General features: G+C 45.1%; 1 protein-coding gene across 9 annotated transcripts in view; it reads right to left on the minus strand.

Annotated features, from left to right (window-relative positions):
* The window catches only part of ADAT1 (adenosine deaminase tRNA specific 1), a 42,815-nt gene that overhangs the window by 18,384 nt on the left and 5,844 nt on the right, over positions 1 to 18,587 (minus strand). For 4 of the 9 annotated variants that reach the window (XM_057314258.1, XM_057314257.1, XM_057314255.1 and 1 more), the window contains exons 6-10: positions 15,996 to 16,599; positions 14,174 to 14,319; positions 12,580 to 12,679; positions 6,160 to 6,246; positions 3,272 to 4,145 (exon numbers count right to left, since the gene is read on the minus strand). In XM_057314258.1, coding sequence (XP_057170241.1) covers positions 4,013 to 4,145; positions 6,160 to 6,246; positions 12,580 to 12,679; positions 14,174 to 14,319; positions 15,996 to 16,599 — 1,070 coding nt within the window. In that variant the 3' untranslated portion in view covers positions 3,272 to 4,012. Of the gene's footprint in view, positions 1 to 2,245; positions 4,146 to 6,159; positions 6,247 to 12,579; positions 12,680 to 13,629; positions 13,931 to 14,173; positions 14,320 to 15,995; positions 16,600 to 18,587 lie in introns of those variants that run through there. The other 5 variants (XM_057314256.1, XM_026495255.4, XM_057314259.1 and 2 more) reach the window with 4 other exon arrangements.

An 18,587-nucleotide genomic window follows, 5' to 3' on the forward strand; every position in this document is an offset into this window, starting at 1 on the left:
ATACAAATCAAAACCACAACGAGATACCACCTCACAGCAGTCAGAATGGCTAAAATTAACAAGTCAGGAAATGACAGATGTTGGCGAGGATGTGGAGAAAGGGAAACCCTCTTACAACATTGGTGGGAATGCAAGCTGGTACAGCCATTCTAGAAAACAGTATGGAGGTTCCTCAAAAAGTTGAAAATAGAGCTACCCTATGACCCAGCAATTATGCTACTGGGTATTTACCCCAAAGATACAAACATAGTGATGTGAAGGGGCACCTGCACCCCAATATTTATAGCAGCAATGTCCATAATAGCCAACCTATGGAAAGAGCCCAGATGTCCATCAACAATGGATAAAGAAGATGTGGTATATATACACAATGGAATATTACACAGCCATCAAAAAATGAAATCTTACCATTTGCAATGATGTAGATGAAATGAGAAATTAGAGATGAAATGCTGAGTGAAATAAGTCAATCAGAGAAAGACAATTACCATTACTCACTCATTTGTGGAATTTAAGAAACAAAACAGAGGATCACGGGGGAAGGGAGGGAAAAATAAAACAAGACAAAATCAGAGAGGGAGACAAACCATAAAAGACTCTTTCTTAATCATAGGAAACAAACTGAGGATTGCTGGAGAGGAAGGAGGTGGGAGGATGGGGTAACCGGGTGATGGGCATTAAGGAGGGCATGTGATATAATGAGCACTGTGTATTTATAAGACTCTGAGGGGCACCTGGGTGGCTCAGTCAATTGGGTGTCTGCCTTCAGCTCAGGTCATGATCCCGGAATCCCGGCCGGGATCAAGCCCCGAGTTGGGCTCCCTGCTCAGTGGGGAGCCTGCTTCTCTCTTTACCCCTCACCCTACTCTTGCTCTCTCTTAAATAAATAAAATATTGAAAAAAAAACAAAAATGATTGATGAATCACTGAACTCCACCTCTGAAACTAATAATATACCATGTTAATTAACTGCATTTAAATAAAAAAATAAAAATAAAAAAATCAGAAGCAGTTATCAGTCAAATATGGGTTAAGAAACATGAGTAAAAACACATGATCTAATTAAATGTATGAAATTTGAGAACCTGCCAATATTTCAGAGAGGTGAGTTTAAGGCATAGGTGAGATTATAAGGGTTTTAAGAGATTAAATTAAAATATAGGAAGCTGGATGTCTGAGCAACCCTTTCAGGTCTTGAGAAAACAGGTGGAGCCCAAGGTGAAGCTGCCTTTTGTCTGAGGCCTTCAGGGTTTTCCCAGTTTCTGCTCTGAAGTCTAAATGTAGGGGTAGTTTTGTATTTAGGGGTTTTTCTGGGTATTGATTTGACAAATTTACCATAAAACTTCAGAATAAAAAGACGCTACCTCCTTACAGTCTCATACAAATCTTTACCCTTTAAAGAGCATCTCATGAGAGAGACAGAGAGGCATAACCCTCTGTGGATAAGAGCTCCCGCTAGTTGTTATCTGAACTGCTGCATAAACATGGGATTTGGGGTCAGGCAAAGAATCTCCCTGATTAAAGCAGCATATGGGAGAGCCTGGCCTTCAGGGAGTGGTATTTTTGCCTTTCTTTCTTTCCTTCCTGCTATCTAAAAAGATTTCTTGGGGTGCCTGGGTAGCTCAGTTGGTTAAGCGTCCAACTCTTGGTTTCAGCTCAGGTCATCATCTCGTGGCTGTGGGATCGAGCCCTGTGTCGGGCTCTGTGCTCAGGGCAGAGTCTGCTTCAGATTCTCTCTCCCCCCTCTCTCCTTCACATTTACTCTGTCTCAAATAAATAAATAAAATCTTTAAAAAAATAATAAAAAAATAAAAAGATTTCTTATGGAAAAAAATTGAAGGATAATTTGTTAAAATTAAATTTGTTAAAAATTGAAGGATAATACAAACATGTATTACTTCTGTCATTAAAAAAAAATTTAAGGGGCGCCTGCGTGGCTCAGATGGTGGAGTGTCGGCCTTTGGCTTGGGTCGTGATCCCAGGGTCCTGGGATCGAGCCCCACATCTGGTTCCCTGCTCAGCGGGGAGTCTGCTTCTCCCTCTCCCTCTCGCCCTGCTCACGCGCTCTCTGTATCTCTGTCTCAAATGAATAAATAAAATCTTAAAAAAAAATAAATTCAAGAACATATGTTCACACACAAACTGGTACAAGAATGTTCATAGCAGCACTATTCACAAAAGCCAAAAAGTGCAAACAACCGAAGTACCCATCAACCGATGGGATAAATAAGCTGTAACACATTCATACAAGTGAATGTTACTTTTATTCCATAGAAAGGAATACAGTACTGATCCGTGCTACTGATTTGTGCAATAACATCATGAATCTTGAAAACATTATGTTCAGTGAAAGAAGCCAGTCGCAAAAGACCACATATTATATGATTCCATTTATATGAAATGTTCGGAATAGGCAAATCCCTGGAGACAGAAAGTAGACTACTGGTTGCTCTAGGGCTGGGGTGGGGGTGGGGTTGAGGGAAAATGGGGAGTGGCTGCAAATGGGTACCCTACTGGATTGATGAGTGTCCCCTCCCCCCAAATTTAGAACAAAAATGTTCTAAAATTGATTGTGGTGATGGCTGTACAACTCTGTGGCTATACTGAAAGCCACTAAATTGTATACTTTAAATGGGTAAATTATACGGAATGTAAATTATATCCCAGTAAAGCTGTTATTAAAAAAACTTTCAAAGCTATACAAAAATGACAGGGTGCCTGGCTGGCTCAGTCAGTGGAGCACACGACTCTTGATCTCGGGGTTGTGAGTTTGAGCCCCATGCTGGGTGCAAAGATTACTTAAAAATAAAATCTTAAGGAGGTGGGTAGGGGAAAGGGGTTAATGGGGGATGGGCATTAAGAAGGGAACCTGATGGAAGAGCACTGGGTGTTCTATGTAACTGATGAATCACTAAATTCTACCTCTGAAACTAATAATACAGGATATGTTAACTAAAATGAATTTAAATAAAAAATTTTTAAAAATAAAATCTTAAGAAAAAAAAAGCTATACAAAAATGCTGAAGAACTTTGAGAAGGATCTTGAATAATCCCAACAGGGGGAGCTTTCCTTTCCGTCAGTAATTTAGGGTGTGGAGAGGTTGAGAGTTAAATATTAGATACTGGTTAAAACAGGATGGGTTGCTAGGTCACTGCTGATCTGCTATACGGACTTCTGGCCTTTTTAGACAGAACTCTTTTAGCTGAAAGCCACAGAAAACCTACTCAAACAGGCTTAACTGAAACAACAATACAATTTTATCTCACATACTTGGGAGTCCAGGGTGGGAACTGGCATCCAGACAAGGTCACGGGAGCAGATTCTGGTTTCCTTCTTTATTGCCTTCATTCTCAAGCTGCCCGTCTGTGTGTGGTGGCAAAGGCAGCCACAGGCGGTCCCACGATTATGTGGCCCTTACTGTGCCTGGTACAAGAGGAGAGAGACTCTTTCTTGCTAGCTTTCGCAGCAGTTCCGGAACTGTCCAGGGCTGGCTCCCGTTCCTACGGCCAGGGAGTAAGGTTTGCTTCACCCCAGTCCCACAGGTAGAGCAGGAAAGAGTGGCTCTCCCAAGGAAGAAAGGCTGAGTATATAAGACATGTCGGCCACAACAAAGGAAGTTCTTCGAACATCAGCTCAGCCCCATAAATACTTGCCAAATCAATGTAGGAACACACAAAATGGAGCCACTGCAGAGTCCTTTCAAAGTATCACATTCCAAATTCTTATTCCATATTTTAGAGAAGCAATAACACACAAGTTAGGAAAGACGCCAAGGTCATCAGCCAGATGCCATTTTAGCAGAGAGAGCTGCTTCAATCAAGGATAGATTGTTACGTGTTCCAGAGTTCTGTCCGAAGAGATAGGTCGCTCTGGTAGAGGGCAGACCTCTTTTTTCCCCCCGACTCGGCCACAAGAAAAGCTAAGGCTCGTCCAGCACAAAGGAAGCAGCAATCCAGTGTAAACAGCTGGAAAACACTCTGCTACCAACAAGCTTGTTGCAGTTTGCCCTCCTTATTTGAACTGGTGATAATCCGGTGGGTTTCTGATCCAGGATCCAAAGGCCTGCTTTCGGAGCACACTCCAGGCTTCCTGGTAAGCAGATGCGGCCTCCTTGTACTCATGGTACGTCTCCAGCTTCCGCATCCTAATGCACACACACCAGCAAGCACACAGGTTCTCAGTCATCAGCTTGGCACGGTGGCCAACTGAGCCAGCAGCCGGACAGATTTCTAACCAGAGACCTAGGAACAGATCTAGGAACGGGAGGATTTCGGTATGCTTTCCTACAGCAATGCTCTCTCCATTGTAGGAAATTCACTAGAAAGCATCATGGATTGAAACAGGTGATAATAAACAATGCTAGTCTTGTCTGCTCCTAGTGGAATCAGATAAAACAGGAATGACTACTTTTTGGCTTAAAGTATTCTGGGAAATGGCTTACTGCAAAGAAGTTCCCTTCCTTATAAAACTCAGAGAAGACTCATGGATGCCCCCTAGGTCTACTATGACGGACCCTCCAAACTCCCAATGACTAGCTCAACTGTTTGTACCCACACACCAATCTTGACAAAATTCTTTTCCTTGACCAACATTAGTTATGCTTCTGTCCTTCTCCCAGGCCCTGAACTTTGACCCACCCTCAGCGTGAGCCAGCATCAGAATGTGTCGTGACCCCTTCTTAACAACCCCCCTCCCCCAAGAATCGACTGACCTCAAGGAAAGACACATCCTGTCCACCTGTCCCCTCACACTGACTGCACATCCTATCCCCCCTCCTGGTTCTTTCCAGCCTTGCTCACAGCTCCCCAGAAAGAACTCTTTCCTGCCCGCCCTAGAGGCTTACAAACCATATGACCTCAGCGTCCTGCTGCTGCTGTAACAGCCCCTCTCTCACTGCAATGATCCTTTTGAATAAAGTCTCTCCTGATCTTAGTTCAGATTTGTTTTCACTGACACACAAAATGCTTGGAACCCCCAGGTCAGTTTGATTCATTTTCCCAGACAAAAAAATGAACAAACTGACCACGGACCAAATTGACCGTGCGGCATCGTTACTGACAGCAGCATCCATGGTGGCGATAGCAAGGTGCTAGCCTCTTTACAGAGAAGTTTCTAGCAACGCCTTAGCTTCCCCATTGCTGTATGATAAAGAATTTGGCAGGTCTTGTTGCCAGTTGCTGGGAGGGAACCTCCAAACCTTCTGAATTTCCCCAGGGGTGGGAATGTCTTTGTTCTTCATGGTGGGCCCCTGTGATCCCGCCTGAGTTTAAATTTAACAAGGTCACTCCTGGTGGGCCCTAGACGATCAGGATAGGGCTGGCCATGCCAGAAAGAGTCCAGTGGGGTCTGTGCTATCAGTCTGACCTCCTGACCGAAGGGGGAGACGGCGAATGAGTTCAGTCACATCACATGGCCAACAACTCCGTCAGGCTGACATAATGAAACCACAATGAAAACTCTGGACACGGAAACTTGGGTCCCCCTTCTGGTTGGTGATACAGTAATGTGCTGGGATGGTGACATCCTGCGGACACAGACGCGTTGTGTTTGGGACCCTCTCAGACCTTGCCCTACGTGTCCCTTCTTTTAACTGGTCCTGAGTCATATTCTTTACAGTCCAAAGTAATTGTTCAGTATAGTGCTTTCCTGGATGTGTGAGTTCTTGTGGCTTGTGTCTGGTGTATGAAGTGAGGGCACCGACCTTGGGTAGTCAGTGTCTGAACTGCCCCCACCCACTTGCCCCCAGAACAGTTTTATAGTTCTCTACATTCCTGCTTGGGAGCAATTTCAACCGTGAAGCTGCAGCCCCCAACCACTGATGTGAACCAAAGAAAGAGAAGACAGTGACGTTCCTAACAGGCTCTACTGCTCCCCGAACTCTTACATGTCCGTCTTGCTCTCCATCTGGAGGAGGGTGAAAGGAGAGCCTGGAACGGGCCAAGCCCCAACTCCCCCCCATCCTCTGTAACTCTGTACCACTAAGCCACCTATCCTGCACACCTCAGATCTGCATTTGCAATCAGAGCCCCAGGGAGAGAGGAGCGCACGGGTGGTAATTAAGTGCCCACGGACTCCTGCCAAAGCTTCCTGCTGTTCGTAAGCCAGAATTAACCCACAAATCTTCCTAAATACGAAACAACACGGGTCAATGGTGTCACCTGAGGGAGTCTGGCCACTTGTCCTCTGAAATATTGCTTAGCAGTTTCTGAAATGATCTAAAGAGTTCCACTTTGCTGATCCGGGATCTGTTTGGAAAGAAACGACAAAGAGGTTTATTAGAAGTGTTTAACATGTACCAGCCCCTGTCAGAGACGCCGGGCTTCACACGGAGCTTTCTTAGGTTTGAAGGCGCCAGACCCCTCATTTCCACCTGTTCTTCACATGAAGAACATCTAGACCTGATTGGGGTGAGGGGGGAAAAGGAATCTCATCTTAAGAACTGTCATCAGCAGCAAAATCATCAAGGTGACAGGCTCGAATGAGGTAAACACGGAGATGGCATTACTAAACTCCCCCCAGGACACCTACCAGCCACGCCGGGCTACCTCTCCTCAAGGGAGCTGGCCCTGTGGGTAATAACGGTCAAGGCACTGCAATAGTTTCAGACTCGAGTGCTGGTCCCTGTGGGAACTGCGGTCATCAAGTTCACTTGGACAAGCACTGGACGTAGAGATTCCTGACTCTCCCGTGGGCACTGTGTCCTGACTCTCCCGTGGGCACTGTGTCCTGACTCTCCCGTGGGCGCTGTGTCCTGACTCTCCCATGGGCACTGTCGGCTGTTGAGGCCAATCCTTTGCTTCTACCACGAAGCTTCATGCAGGCCATAGTTTGGAACATTGGGGGAAGTGAGAGTGGCCACCTGGCCACCAGCCCACCGGGGCCTTCTTGCTTTTGCCCATCCATGCCGCTGGGATCTGGCCTGTATGTGCCTCCTTCTTTCTCTCCCTTACACAGTTCATGAGCTGATTTAGAGTAGAGTAGGGAGCTGATTTAGAGTAGGGAAGTAGGTGTGCCAACAAGGGGTGGTCTCATCTTTACACACCAGAGCTTTTGCTGTTCTCACAGACTATACCATCATCCTGGACACCGTGGCCAAACCAGGATATGTAAAATAGGGAAGTATCTGGTCTGTCAAAAAGTTCCCTCACCTGGCTGGCACCTAGGCTACTTAGCAGGGGGCCCTGAGCCCTCACATGCCACTCTGCCCAGGCCTTAACTGAGCTGGAGTGGCGGCTGGTGCTTGGGAATATAAGGTTCCTTTAACATTAAAAAAAATACCAAAGCCAAAAAACTAATGAAATTTATCTTGTTAACAGATTAAAGGAGAAATGTACATGTAATATAATTACAAGAAAAAACACGCAGGGAAGCATTTGTTAGAATTCAACATCCACAGAATGATTTAAAACCTTTTAGCAAACGAGGACTAGGACTAGGTATTTACGTCCATGAAGGGTGTCTATGAAAACCTGCAGCAAATTCATGTCCTCAAAATCAAGAATAAGACAAGGGCACTGCTTTTATCCAATGTGACACAGAAAGTTCTGGCCAGTAAGATAAGAAATAAAAGGAGTAACAGTTAAAACACAAAAACCAAAATCATTATTTGCTGATGACTATGATATTGTCAGTTCTAGCCAGGACAGGAAGTCAAGAAAAAAAAAAAAAAAAGGAATAGAGGGTTGGAAAAGGAAATACTATTTGCAAAAGACTGTTTATGTTAAAAAAAAAAATCCAAAAGATCGCAGGACCCTGAGGTCATGACCTGAACCGAAGGCAGACGCTTAACCGACTGAGCCACCCAGGCGCCCGCGCCATTGGTATTCTTAATCTCGCCCTATCTTTAACAAACTCAGATGTACTTAGGTTTTTTTTTTAATCCCTCACCCTTTTCTTTTATAATCCAGTGAGGCATATAATGATCTCTCTAGGATGCTGTGGGATGGGAAGAGGATTTGCCACTTAAGGGAAAGGAGTAAAATGAAGCTTCTTGAAAATGAGGGTCCTTTACCTGGTGTCTGTTATTACTGCATTGTGTGTAAAAGAACACAAGGACTTAAATATTTTCTTCTCATATTGCATTAGTGTATTAAATGTCTCTAACATCCCAGTTCGAGTTCATATTCCCCACAGTTCTAAAAAAGGTGGTCCCAGGAAGCTAGCACGAGGGAATGAGCAGTGAGAAACCCTGAGCCCTTAGAAGGGAAGAAACAGACTCTTTCAGAAGAAACAGAATATGAAGCTTCTCTGGACAAGAGAAGGGGAAATCAATCTTAACAAGGTGTTTGCTGCAGGCCTGTGCCACATTCGCCCATGCTTCTCACCACATTCATGGGTGAAACACACTTTTAGTTCCCTTGCTCTACAACTGGGGAAACGGAGGCTCAGAGAGGTAAAGTAATTTGCCCAAAGTCACACACTGGGGAGAAAGGGATCCAGGAATTAAACATCAGTCTTTTGAACTGTAAAGCTTCTGCTCTTTCCCCCCTCCACGTCCTCCCCGTATGGAGTCTGCCTTCTAAACGGAGAGACATCTACAACCTGTCAGAGACCTCAGATCATCTACTCCAATATCCTCATCTGACGGACACACACGCATGGAGGCCCAGAGAGCAACTGGCCTCGTCCAAAGTCACGTGGATATTGGAGACAGAGTGAGCGTGGGAACGTGAGGTGCTCCTAGTCAACAGAGAGCACCAACATACTGGGACAAACTGGAGAACGGCACTACAGGAATTTGAAAAGAGAATGGTAACTGTGAGCCGTGATAGTGGTAGTTGAGCTGAGCTTTGAGGGCAAAAAAGGGTGTGGATTCTGAGGGAAGAAGAGCACTGAGATGTGAGCAAAGCACAAACCTCAGCCACAGTCGGGTGGGTGGGGCTGCTGCTGGCTGTCACTGCTGGCAGAGCCCAGCCGGAACTCTGCAGGAAATGTGGTGTGAAGGCCCACACACCCTGGTCGGTGGCTAACACCTGGTCCCCTGAGAGATGCAAACAATGGCCTGAAGCCAGGAGGCCCTTGGGGAAAAACAGCCAAAAATCTCCACCCCTAATTTTGTAACTATCACTCACTTCAACGGCCCAGGCCACCACGAGATAGTCTGGGTCTGGAGACTAGGCTATCTGAAGCCTGGCTAGAGGCTGCGAAGAACAAAAGTTCCTTTTTTAAAGTCTAAAGAGATGTAAGTTGTTATTGTTGTCTGTGTTGAGGCCAGCAAATAAGCATATCAAAAAGAAAGAAAGAAATCCACCTGCAAACTATAATTTTTTATGAGGAAATAGTAAAGAGATGGAAAAACAACTCAGAGTGAAAAGAACTATAGTTGACGCTTGAATGATATGGGTTTGAACTGCACAGGGTCCACTTACACAAGGAATTTTTCCAATAAATACAGTATTGTAAACATATTTTCCTTATAATTTAAAAAAAGATTTTATTCATTTGAGAGAGCTAGAGAGAACGTGAGCAAGGGGAGCAATGGGGAGGGACAGAGGGAGAGGGAGCAGAAGACTCCCCGCTTGAGCACAGAGCCAGATTGGGGGGGGGGGCACGGATGACGACAGACACGACCCTGGGATCATGACCTGGGCTGAAGGCAGACACTTAAGTGACTGAGCCACCCAGGCACCCTCCTTATAATTTTTTTAATAACATTTTCTTTTCTCTAGTTTACTTTATGGTGAGAATATAGTATATAAGGGGGCGCCTGGGTGGCTCAGTCGGTTAAGTGTCCGACTCTTGATTTCCTCAGGTCATGATCCCCGCGTCGTGAGATGGAGCCCCACAATGGCCTCCACGCTGGGTGTGGAGCCTGCTTAAGATGCTCTCTCCCAGGGTGCCTGGGTGGCACAGCGGTTAAGCGTCTGCCTTCGGCTCAGGGCGTGATCCCGGCGTTATGGGATCGAGCCCCACATCGGGCTCCTCTGCTATGAGCCTGCTTCTTCCTCTCCCACTCCCCCTGCTTGTGTTCCCTCTCTCGCTGGCTGTCTCTATCTCTGTCGAATAAATAAATAAAATCTTAAAAAAAAAAAAAAAAGATGCTCTCTCCCTCCCCCTCTGTCCCTCCCCCACCCCACTCGTGAACATGTGTGCGCTCTCTTTCTCTCAACAAAAAAAATACAGTATACGATACATAAAACATGAAATACATGTTAATCAACTGTTTATGTTATCAGTAAGGCTTCTGGTCAAGAGCAAGCTATTAGTGGTTAAGTTTTTGAGAAGTCAGAAGATTTTTATTTTGTTTTGTTTTTTTAAAGATTTTTTACTTATTTATTCGACAGAGATAGAGACAGCCAGCGAGAGAGGGAACACAAGCAGGGGGAGTGGGAGAGGAAGAAGCAGGCTCATAGCAGAGGAGCCTGATGTGGGGCTCGATCCCATAACGCCGGGATCATGCCCTGAGCCGAAGGCAGATGCTTAACCGCTGAGCCACCCAGGCGCCCCGAGAAATCAGAAGTTTTATGTGGATTTTCAAAAGCAAGGGGTGTCAGAGCCCTTAAACCTCCCATTGTTTAAGGGTTAACTGTATCTGTAAATGGTGGGATCCTACAACAGTCACTCAGTGGCAGCTACTTACCTGAGATGTAAGTGCCTTTGGTGGAGAGGTCATTCCCCTGCAGCCCCTCCCACCGTCAGGCTATTAAAGGCTATGGGGAGGGAAAAGCAGAGTGGGGTCCTCTGAACATTCAGAAGAAGAAAAACCAGTAAGTCAGATGCATGAACCTTCAAACACACAGGAAGTCTCATGTCCAGCAGACTACATGCTCTACATGTTAGTAAAAGCCAATTTGAAGATGAAAAATCCTGCTTTCATGGTGCCCTTTTTGCCAGTCCAATCACTGTGGAGCTTCATAAATGATTCTTGGGTTCCAAGCTTGACCTCGTGAAACCAGAATCCCTAGGGGTAAAGCCCAAGAAAGTGTTCTTTTCAAAATCTTCCAAAAAAAAAAAAAAAAGGGTGGCAGGACAACTGGATCCATGCAAAAGAATGCAGCTGGACCCCTACTTCACACCTTACAGAAACGTTAACTCAAAACGGGTCAAACTCATAAACCTAAGAGCTAAAACTATAAAACTATGAGAAGAAAACAAAGCAAATCTTTGTGACGTTGAATCAGGCAATGATTTCTTAACCTGTGACACTAAAAGCACAAACCACCAAAGGAAAAAATAGGTAAAATGGACTTCAAAATTTAAAACTTTTGTGCTTTAAAGGACCCTTTCAAAAAGTGAAAAGACAACCCACAACCCACAGAATTGAAGAAAATATGTTCAAATATGTATGTGATAAAAGACTAGGGGCGCCTGTATGGCTCAGTCGTTAAGCGCCTGCCTTCGGCTCAGGGCGTGATCCCAGAGTTCTGGGATCGAGCCCCACATCAGGCTCCTCCACTGGGAGCCTGATTCTGCCTCTCCCACTCCCCCTGCTTATGTTCCCTCTCTTGCTGGCTGTCTTTCTCTGTCAAATAAATAAATAAAATCTTAAAAAAAAAAAAAAAAAAGAGCATCCAGATTATATAAAGAAAGCTTTCAACTCAACAATAAAAAGATAAATAAACCAAGCCTAAAAATGGGCAAAGGATCAGAATAGGTATTTCTTCAAAGATGATACACAAATGGCTAATAAGTATATGAAGAATGCTCAACATCAAAAGCAGCTCGAACAGTTATTAGGGAAAGGCATGTCCAAACCACAATGAGATAGCACTTCACACCCACTGGAATGGCTACAGTGAAAAAGACAAACAATAATGAGTGCTGTAAAGGATGTAGGATAATTGAGACTCATACATTGCTGGCAGGAGTTTAAATTGGTGCAGCTGCTATGGAAAAGTTTGGCAGTTCTCAAAAAAGCAAAAGAAGCAAGAAATCCCCAAGGTTATCATAGGACTCAGCAATTCCATGCCAAGGTATACCCAAAAGAATAGAAAACCCATGTCCGGGGCGCCTGGGTGGCACAGCGGTTAGGCGTCTGCCTTCGGCTCAGGGCGTGATCCCGGTGTTATGGGATCGAGCCCCACATCGGGCTCTTCCGCTATGAGCCTGCTTCTTCCTCTCCCACTCCCCCTGCTTGTGTTCCCTCTCTCGTTGGCTGTCTCTATCTCTATCGAATAAATAAATAAAATCTTTAAAAAAAAAAAAAAAAGAAAACCCATGTCCACCTAAGAGCTCATTATATAAATGTTCACGGCAGCACCATTTCTAATAGCACAAAAATGAAATAACCCAAATGTCCATCGATGGAAGAATGGATAAACAAAAAGTGGTCAGATCCACACAATGGTATAAAGGAATGAAGGGCTGACACATGTTACAGCATGGATGAGCCTTGAAAACCTCATGCCAAGTAAAATAAGCCACACACTGTTTGATTTCATGTAGTGAACTGCCTAGAATGGACATATCCACAGAGATAGAAAGTCAACTCGTGGATGTCGGGGGCTGGAGGAGGGCCTGGGGAACGACTGCTAACAGGTGCGGAGCTCTTTTTTGGGGTCAGGAAGGTGTTCTGGAATTAGACAGTGGTAAAAGGTGCCTGCACAACCACCATCTCCTTCTGCCCCAGTATGCTGTACCTGGCCTGAAGGCACCTGACTGCTTTCTTTGTTGCTCCCTGCGGAAAACCATTGGCAGTGACATCCAGCGGCTGCTCAGGAACCGCGCTCCAGCTGATGGCTATGGAAAGACAAGATTCTGGAGTTAAAACTGTCCAATTTCCTGTGAATGTCAGAAGTGTTCTCACAAAACTATTTCCCTCTCTCTCCAGACCAGAGTCAATGGCTGCCACTCTGATGCTTGGCCTCCAGAATACAGTAACATAAACAGGTTCATCGTTCATCATCTTCATTAAAAGCCTAGGAACCATGAAGCACTTATTATTCGCTGGGCACACAGTCTATGCATGAAACAGAACTTATTTAATCCTCCTAACAATACTGATTAAGGAAATGAAATATTTTTTCATCATAAGCGTACTCTTACAATCCCCATCCCTCTTTCACCCCTCCCCCATTAGTTTTATTCTCTAGAGTTAAGAGTCTGTTTCTTGGTTTGTCTCTATTTTTTTTCCCTTTGCTTGTTTGTTTCCTAAATTGTACATATGAGTGAGATCATACGGCATTTGTCTTTCTCCGACTGATTTATTTTGCTTAGCATAATACACTCTAGCTGCATCCACGTTGTTCCAAATGGCAAGATTTCATTTTCTTCTATGGCCAAGCAATATTCCATTGTGTGTGTGTGTGTGTGTGTGTGTGTGTGTGTGTGTGTGTACCACATCTTCTTTATCCATTCGTCAATCGATGGACACTTGGGCTGCTTCCATAGCTTGGCTATTGTAAACAATGCTGCAATAAACATAAGAGTGCATGTATCCCTCTGACTTAGTGTTTGTTTATTTATTTGTATTTATTTATTTGTCAGAGAGAGAGAAACTGAGCAAGCAGGGGGAGATGCAGGCAGAGGGAGAAGCAGACTCCCCACTAAGCAGGGAGCTAATGCGGCACTAGATCCCAGGACCCTGGAATCATGAACTGAGCCGAAGGCAGAGGCTTAACCGACTGAGCCACCCAAGCGTCCCTGAGTTAGTGTTTTTGTACTTTTAGGATAAATATCCCATAGTGCAATTACTGGATCATAGGGTGTTTTATTTTTAATTTTTTGGGGAACCTCCATACTGTTTTCCACAGTGGCTGCACCAGTTTGCATTCCCATCAACAACAGTACAAGGAGGTTCCTTTTTCTTCACATCTTTGCCAACACTTGTTGTGTCTTGTGATTGTAGCCATTCGGACAGGTGTGAGCTGGTATCTCACTGTGGTTCTGATTTGCATTTCCCCGATGATGAGTGATGTTGAGCATCTTCTCATGTGTCTGTTGGCCATCTGGGTGTCTTCTTTGGAGAAACGTTGGCTCATGCCTTCTGCCCTTATTAATTGGATTAATTGTTTAAGAAATGATATCATTATTCGAAGATGAAGAACCTGAGGCTAAGACAGGGTAAGTAAGTTGCCCAGGGTCACACAGAGCATGAACCTGACTCAGTGTGGTCAAGCCTGATGACTCAGCTCCTAAGCTGCCTTCCTGGGCTGGGTGGATGCAGCCCCTCCCAGGCCCCTCCACGGTCTGGAGAAGAGTTACTCCAGGGCAAGTGGAACACGGATACCTTACCTGCGCCACAAGGAACAAGTCGGCTGGGGCCGTCAGCCCTTTTTGCCTGCACTGCACAGCGGCTCTGTTCAAACAGTAAACCTGACTGCTGTATTTTCACTTCTTGAACTCCAAAGCCTTTGGGTAGCGCTGAGACATTCTGACACCTAAAAGCGAGGGAAAATGCACTCAGTTTCGGCACGCTCCTTGAGGAAGACAGTGTCTAGGCCCGTGGACCACTTCATCACGCCTGAGTCTCAGGGAGAGAGTGTGACAGAACTGAACTGAGATCATGCGAGTCTTAAGGCCGGAGGAAGATCCCTTCCTAGCTCTCTGAAGTGAAAACGATGAGCTGAGTCGCCACCCCTCAGTGGCTTCAGGGACACTAAACTCCAGTCCTGGTACTGGCTTTGAAAGATTTCAAACCCTTAAACAGAAATATTAACTTGTTAGCATCTGCTTCCTAAGGAATCCTCCAAACACACCAGAAACCAAAACTCTCCTATAATATAAAAGCTTCGTTTTCCCCTCTTGGGTCTTTCACACCATCTAGAAGCCAAGATGACGCTGCTTTGGAACCGCACAGACAGCAGCTTTAAAATCTCAGAATCGGGAAAGCATGGAAAACACAGAAAATGTCTTGGGCATAGTGCCTAGGGGCGCTTCCGTTGAAAACATCTTATTGGGATATAGTTTGTATACCACGGAATTCATCCATTTTAAGTGTACAATTTAAGGTTTTGTTTGTTTTTGTTTTTTACTATATTCACAGAGTTGTGCCACTGTTACCACAATCTAAGTTTATCACATTTCACCCCTGACAAGAAACCCTGCACCCATCAGTGGTCACTCCCTATGCTCTTCTCTAGCACCTACCAATCTACTTCTGGTTTTGCCCATTTTGGACATTTCACTCCATGAAACTGTACGCTATTCGGCTCCTCTCACTGAGCACAGAGCTTTCAAGGCTCATCTGTGTGGTAGCTTGAGCCAGCCTTCGCTCCTTCTTGCGGTGAGTCTAGCACCTTCCATTTATCCATTCACCAGCTGATGCACATCTGGGCTGTTTCACTTTGTGGCTATGATGACTTGTACCGCTATGAACATTCATGCACAAGTTTTTATGTGGATGCACGTTCTCATTTCTCCTGGGTATGCACCCCGGAGTGGAATTAGTGGGTCTGCTTCCTGGACTCGGGCTTGGGAGCGGTACATCTGACATGACAGGCCTCCACTGGTTGTGGCCTCACCCTGCCCTCATTTACCACAGCCTTAACTGGGCTCCTTCCTTAGGGAGACCACACTTGAGTGATCACCCTTTGTCTTTTATCTTTTAAAGAAACTGACATTGATGGTTTTTAAAAATTAGAGTAGCGATATATATATGTACATGGCAGAACAATTAGACAAGAGTAACCACAAAGAAGAAAAAACACCCATAGTATCACAACTCAGAGATAATCATACTAATACCTTGGTATATATCCTCCCACAATTTTTTTTCTACATGCATATATACTTTAAGACCAACATGAACTCATTGTATCTTTTAACTTGCTTTTTAAAAATTATGAGCATCTTCCCAGGTCAAATATTCGTCAATATTAGCTTAAACAAAAATCACCTAATCTGCTGGCCATTTCACTGGTTTCCTTTTCTTTCTTAAACATGACTACACACAAAGCTAAATGTTTGAGTACTTTCTTAATTATTTCCTTAGGACATATTGCTAGCAATGGAACCGCTGCATCAAAATGCATGGATGTTTTAAAGGCTCTTTGGACATCCTCTCAAACTGCTTCTTGGAAAGGGTGCTCTGGCTGTGACCTCCCTCCCTGCTCACCTCCCGGTCAGAGCTCTCTGCATGGCCTCCTGGCTGTATGGGCATCTCCCAATCACAACAGCTGACAGGTAGATGGGCTCTTCTAGAAGGTGCATCAACAGTGCCCCCTGGCATCCGAGGACGTTCCACCGGGCCAGCTTGTCACTGCAGGACAAGGAGCAAGTCCGGTCTCCCCGGCCAGGCTTCACTCGGAGCAGCCCCACCTGGTGATACGCAACACCAGGCTTCCCGGAGTCTCCAGCTTCTCCAGGCACACACTTGGCTCCAGTTCTATAAACGTCCACCACTTTAGCACCACCGGGGGCCATTCCAGTGACAGTGGCCAGCTCCTGTGCAGTAAGATGAGAGCTGCTGATGCTTGGTGGGATCAGGCCACTTTCCTGACGGCCAGAACTCTGATGGTGAGCCACGCCATCAGGAATCCCAGGCTCAAGCCTCATCTTTTTTGTCACAGGACTACCCAGGTTTTCCCATTTCTTTGTATCTTCAGGAGCTTCCAGGTCACCACTGGCTTTTACTGATGGGTTATTGGCCCAATCTCTACGGACAGGACAGCACGGCTGATCTTCAAACTCAAGCATTGGAATGATGGATGCGTCCCCACCTGCAGGAGAAGAAACTCCTTAAAAACCAGTGGTTCTCAAAGTGAGACCCCCGGACCAGCCACATCAATGTCCCTTAGGAACTTGTTAAAAATGCAAATTCTTGGAGCGCACAGTGGACTGCTGAATCAGAGACTCTGGAGGTGGTCCCCACAGTGCGTGTTTTAACAAGTTTTCCAGGTCCTTCTGATGACAGGAGAATCACTGTCTGAAACAGAGATTAATTCTGTTTTCCTAGTTGACCTGAGATGAATTAGGAACACTTCCCCAAATCTCCCAAGTAAGAATCCTTTGTGGATCTATCCTACCCAGACCCAGACCCAGAAACTCTGGGGTCGGGTGTAGGGGGAGGGGCGGTCTGGAAAGCAGAATACTGTAAAAAAGATCCCAGGCAATTCTCATCACAGGAAGTTTTGGAAACACCAGCTTAGACCAGGGTTTGTCAATGTTCATGGTACCGACATTTGGGGCCAGATAATTCCTTTTGTGGGGGCTATCCTTTACATCATAGGATGGTTAGCAGCTCCTCGGTCTCTACCTACTAGATAACAATAGCACCCCCCAGTCTGACCATCAAAAATATCTCCAGATGTTGCTAAATGTCCCCTGAGAAACAAAACTGTCCTGAGTTGAGAACCCTTGGTTTACAATGAGCACAGTTTCCCAAGTGCATTTTGTGGAATGTTATCCAGTAAGATGCTTTGGAAAACAAAAGTGGGAGGTTGATTTCATGGTTAAATATTTGGCAAAAATGTTCGCAATTTCCTCATCTTGATTTTGAGCATATCTTCACAGCTAAGACTCTGCATTGAATTACACAAGTGGTGTTTCCCTATGCTGGGTTAGAGATTTCTGACCTAACTCTGTCCTTAAACAGAATCACAGAAAACCAGAAGTTAGTTAAAAGCACAGCTTCCCCTTGAGAAGCGAGCCACTTCTTAAAACACTAACGCAGCGTGTGTTGCTTTCCTTAAGTGTGTAAATAATACATCTGTAGCCTTTATAAGCTAAGAGTGGGAAACGCAAGAGATGTAGAAGTGGGACTGTTGCCAGAGAGGCTGGCTGCCAGACTTCCAGGGACCTCACAATGTGACAGTGACTTTGGAGCATTGACTGGGGCCCACCTCCCACTCTGAAGGCTTAGAGATTTGATCCAGACAGATGCTTAAACTCGAGAGGCTGACTCATGCTAATAAAACTCAAAAGTAAGAGTCTGAAACAGCTAACCAGTAACCAAATTATCAATTAGTAATGAGGAATAAATGCAAAGGGAGGCAGACAGTCACATTCTCCAGGTAGTGTCCTTTCCTCCTGCAGACAAACTATGTGTGGGCATCACAGTTCAAAAGATGACCCATTAGCCCAGGGCAGTTAGATCGGTGGTTTTAGACTGTGATTTCACAGACCAGTAAAATCTCCAGATTTTAAGATCAACAGAGGGGGTGGTCAACTTTGTATTCCATCAAGTAAGATCTTTAAAAATCCTAATGACCACTATCTATTTATTTTTTCCTAATTACCACTATTTAAAATAAAAAGATAGGGGCGCCTGGGTAGCGCAGTCGTTAGGCGGCTGCCTTCGGCTCAGGGCGTGATCCTGGTGTTCCAGGATCAAGTCCCACATCGGGCTCCTCTGCTGGGAGCCTGCTTCTTCCTCTCCCACTCCCCCTGCTTGTGTTCCCTCTCTCGCTGGCTGTCTCTCTCTGTCAAAATAAATAAATAAAATCTTAAAAAAATAAATAAATAAAAAATAAAATAAAATAAAAAGATAAAAATCTCATAACCTTTCCATGGAAAGAAATAAGCTTTCTGAAAAACTCACTGTAGTCCTGATTTTTCCCATCTGGCTACGGACCAGCCTGAGGACCACTGGTTCATGTGGTCTGATTCGGCGGTCAGGCCAGCTGTGACCCACAGATGCTACACCTGCACGGCATCAGCCAAGCCCTGGCTACTCAAAGTGTGGTCCACAGGCCAACACCACTGACAC

Source organism: Ursus arctos, unplaced genomic scaffold (assembly GCF_023065955.2).
Source record: "Ursus arctos isolate Adak ecotype North America unplaced genomic scaffold, UrsArc2.0 scaffold_19, whole genome shotgun sequence".
NCBI lineage: Eukaryota > Metazoa > Chordata > Mammalia > Carnivora > Ursidae > Ursus > Ursus arctos.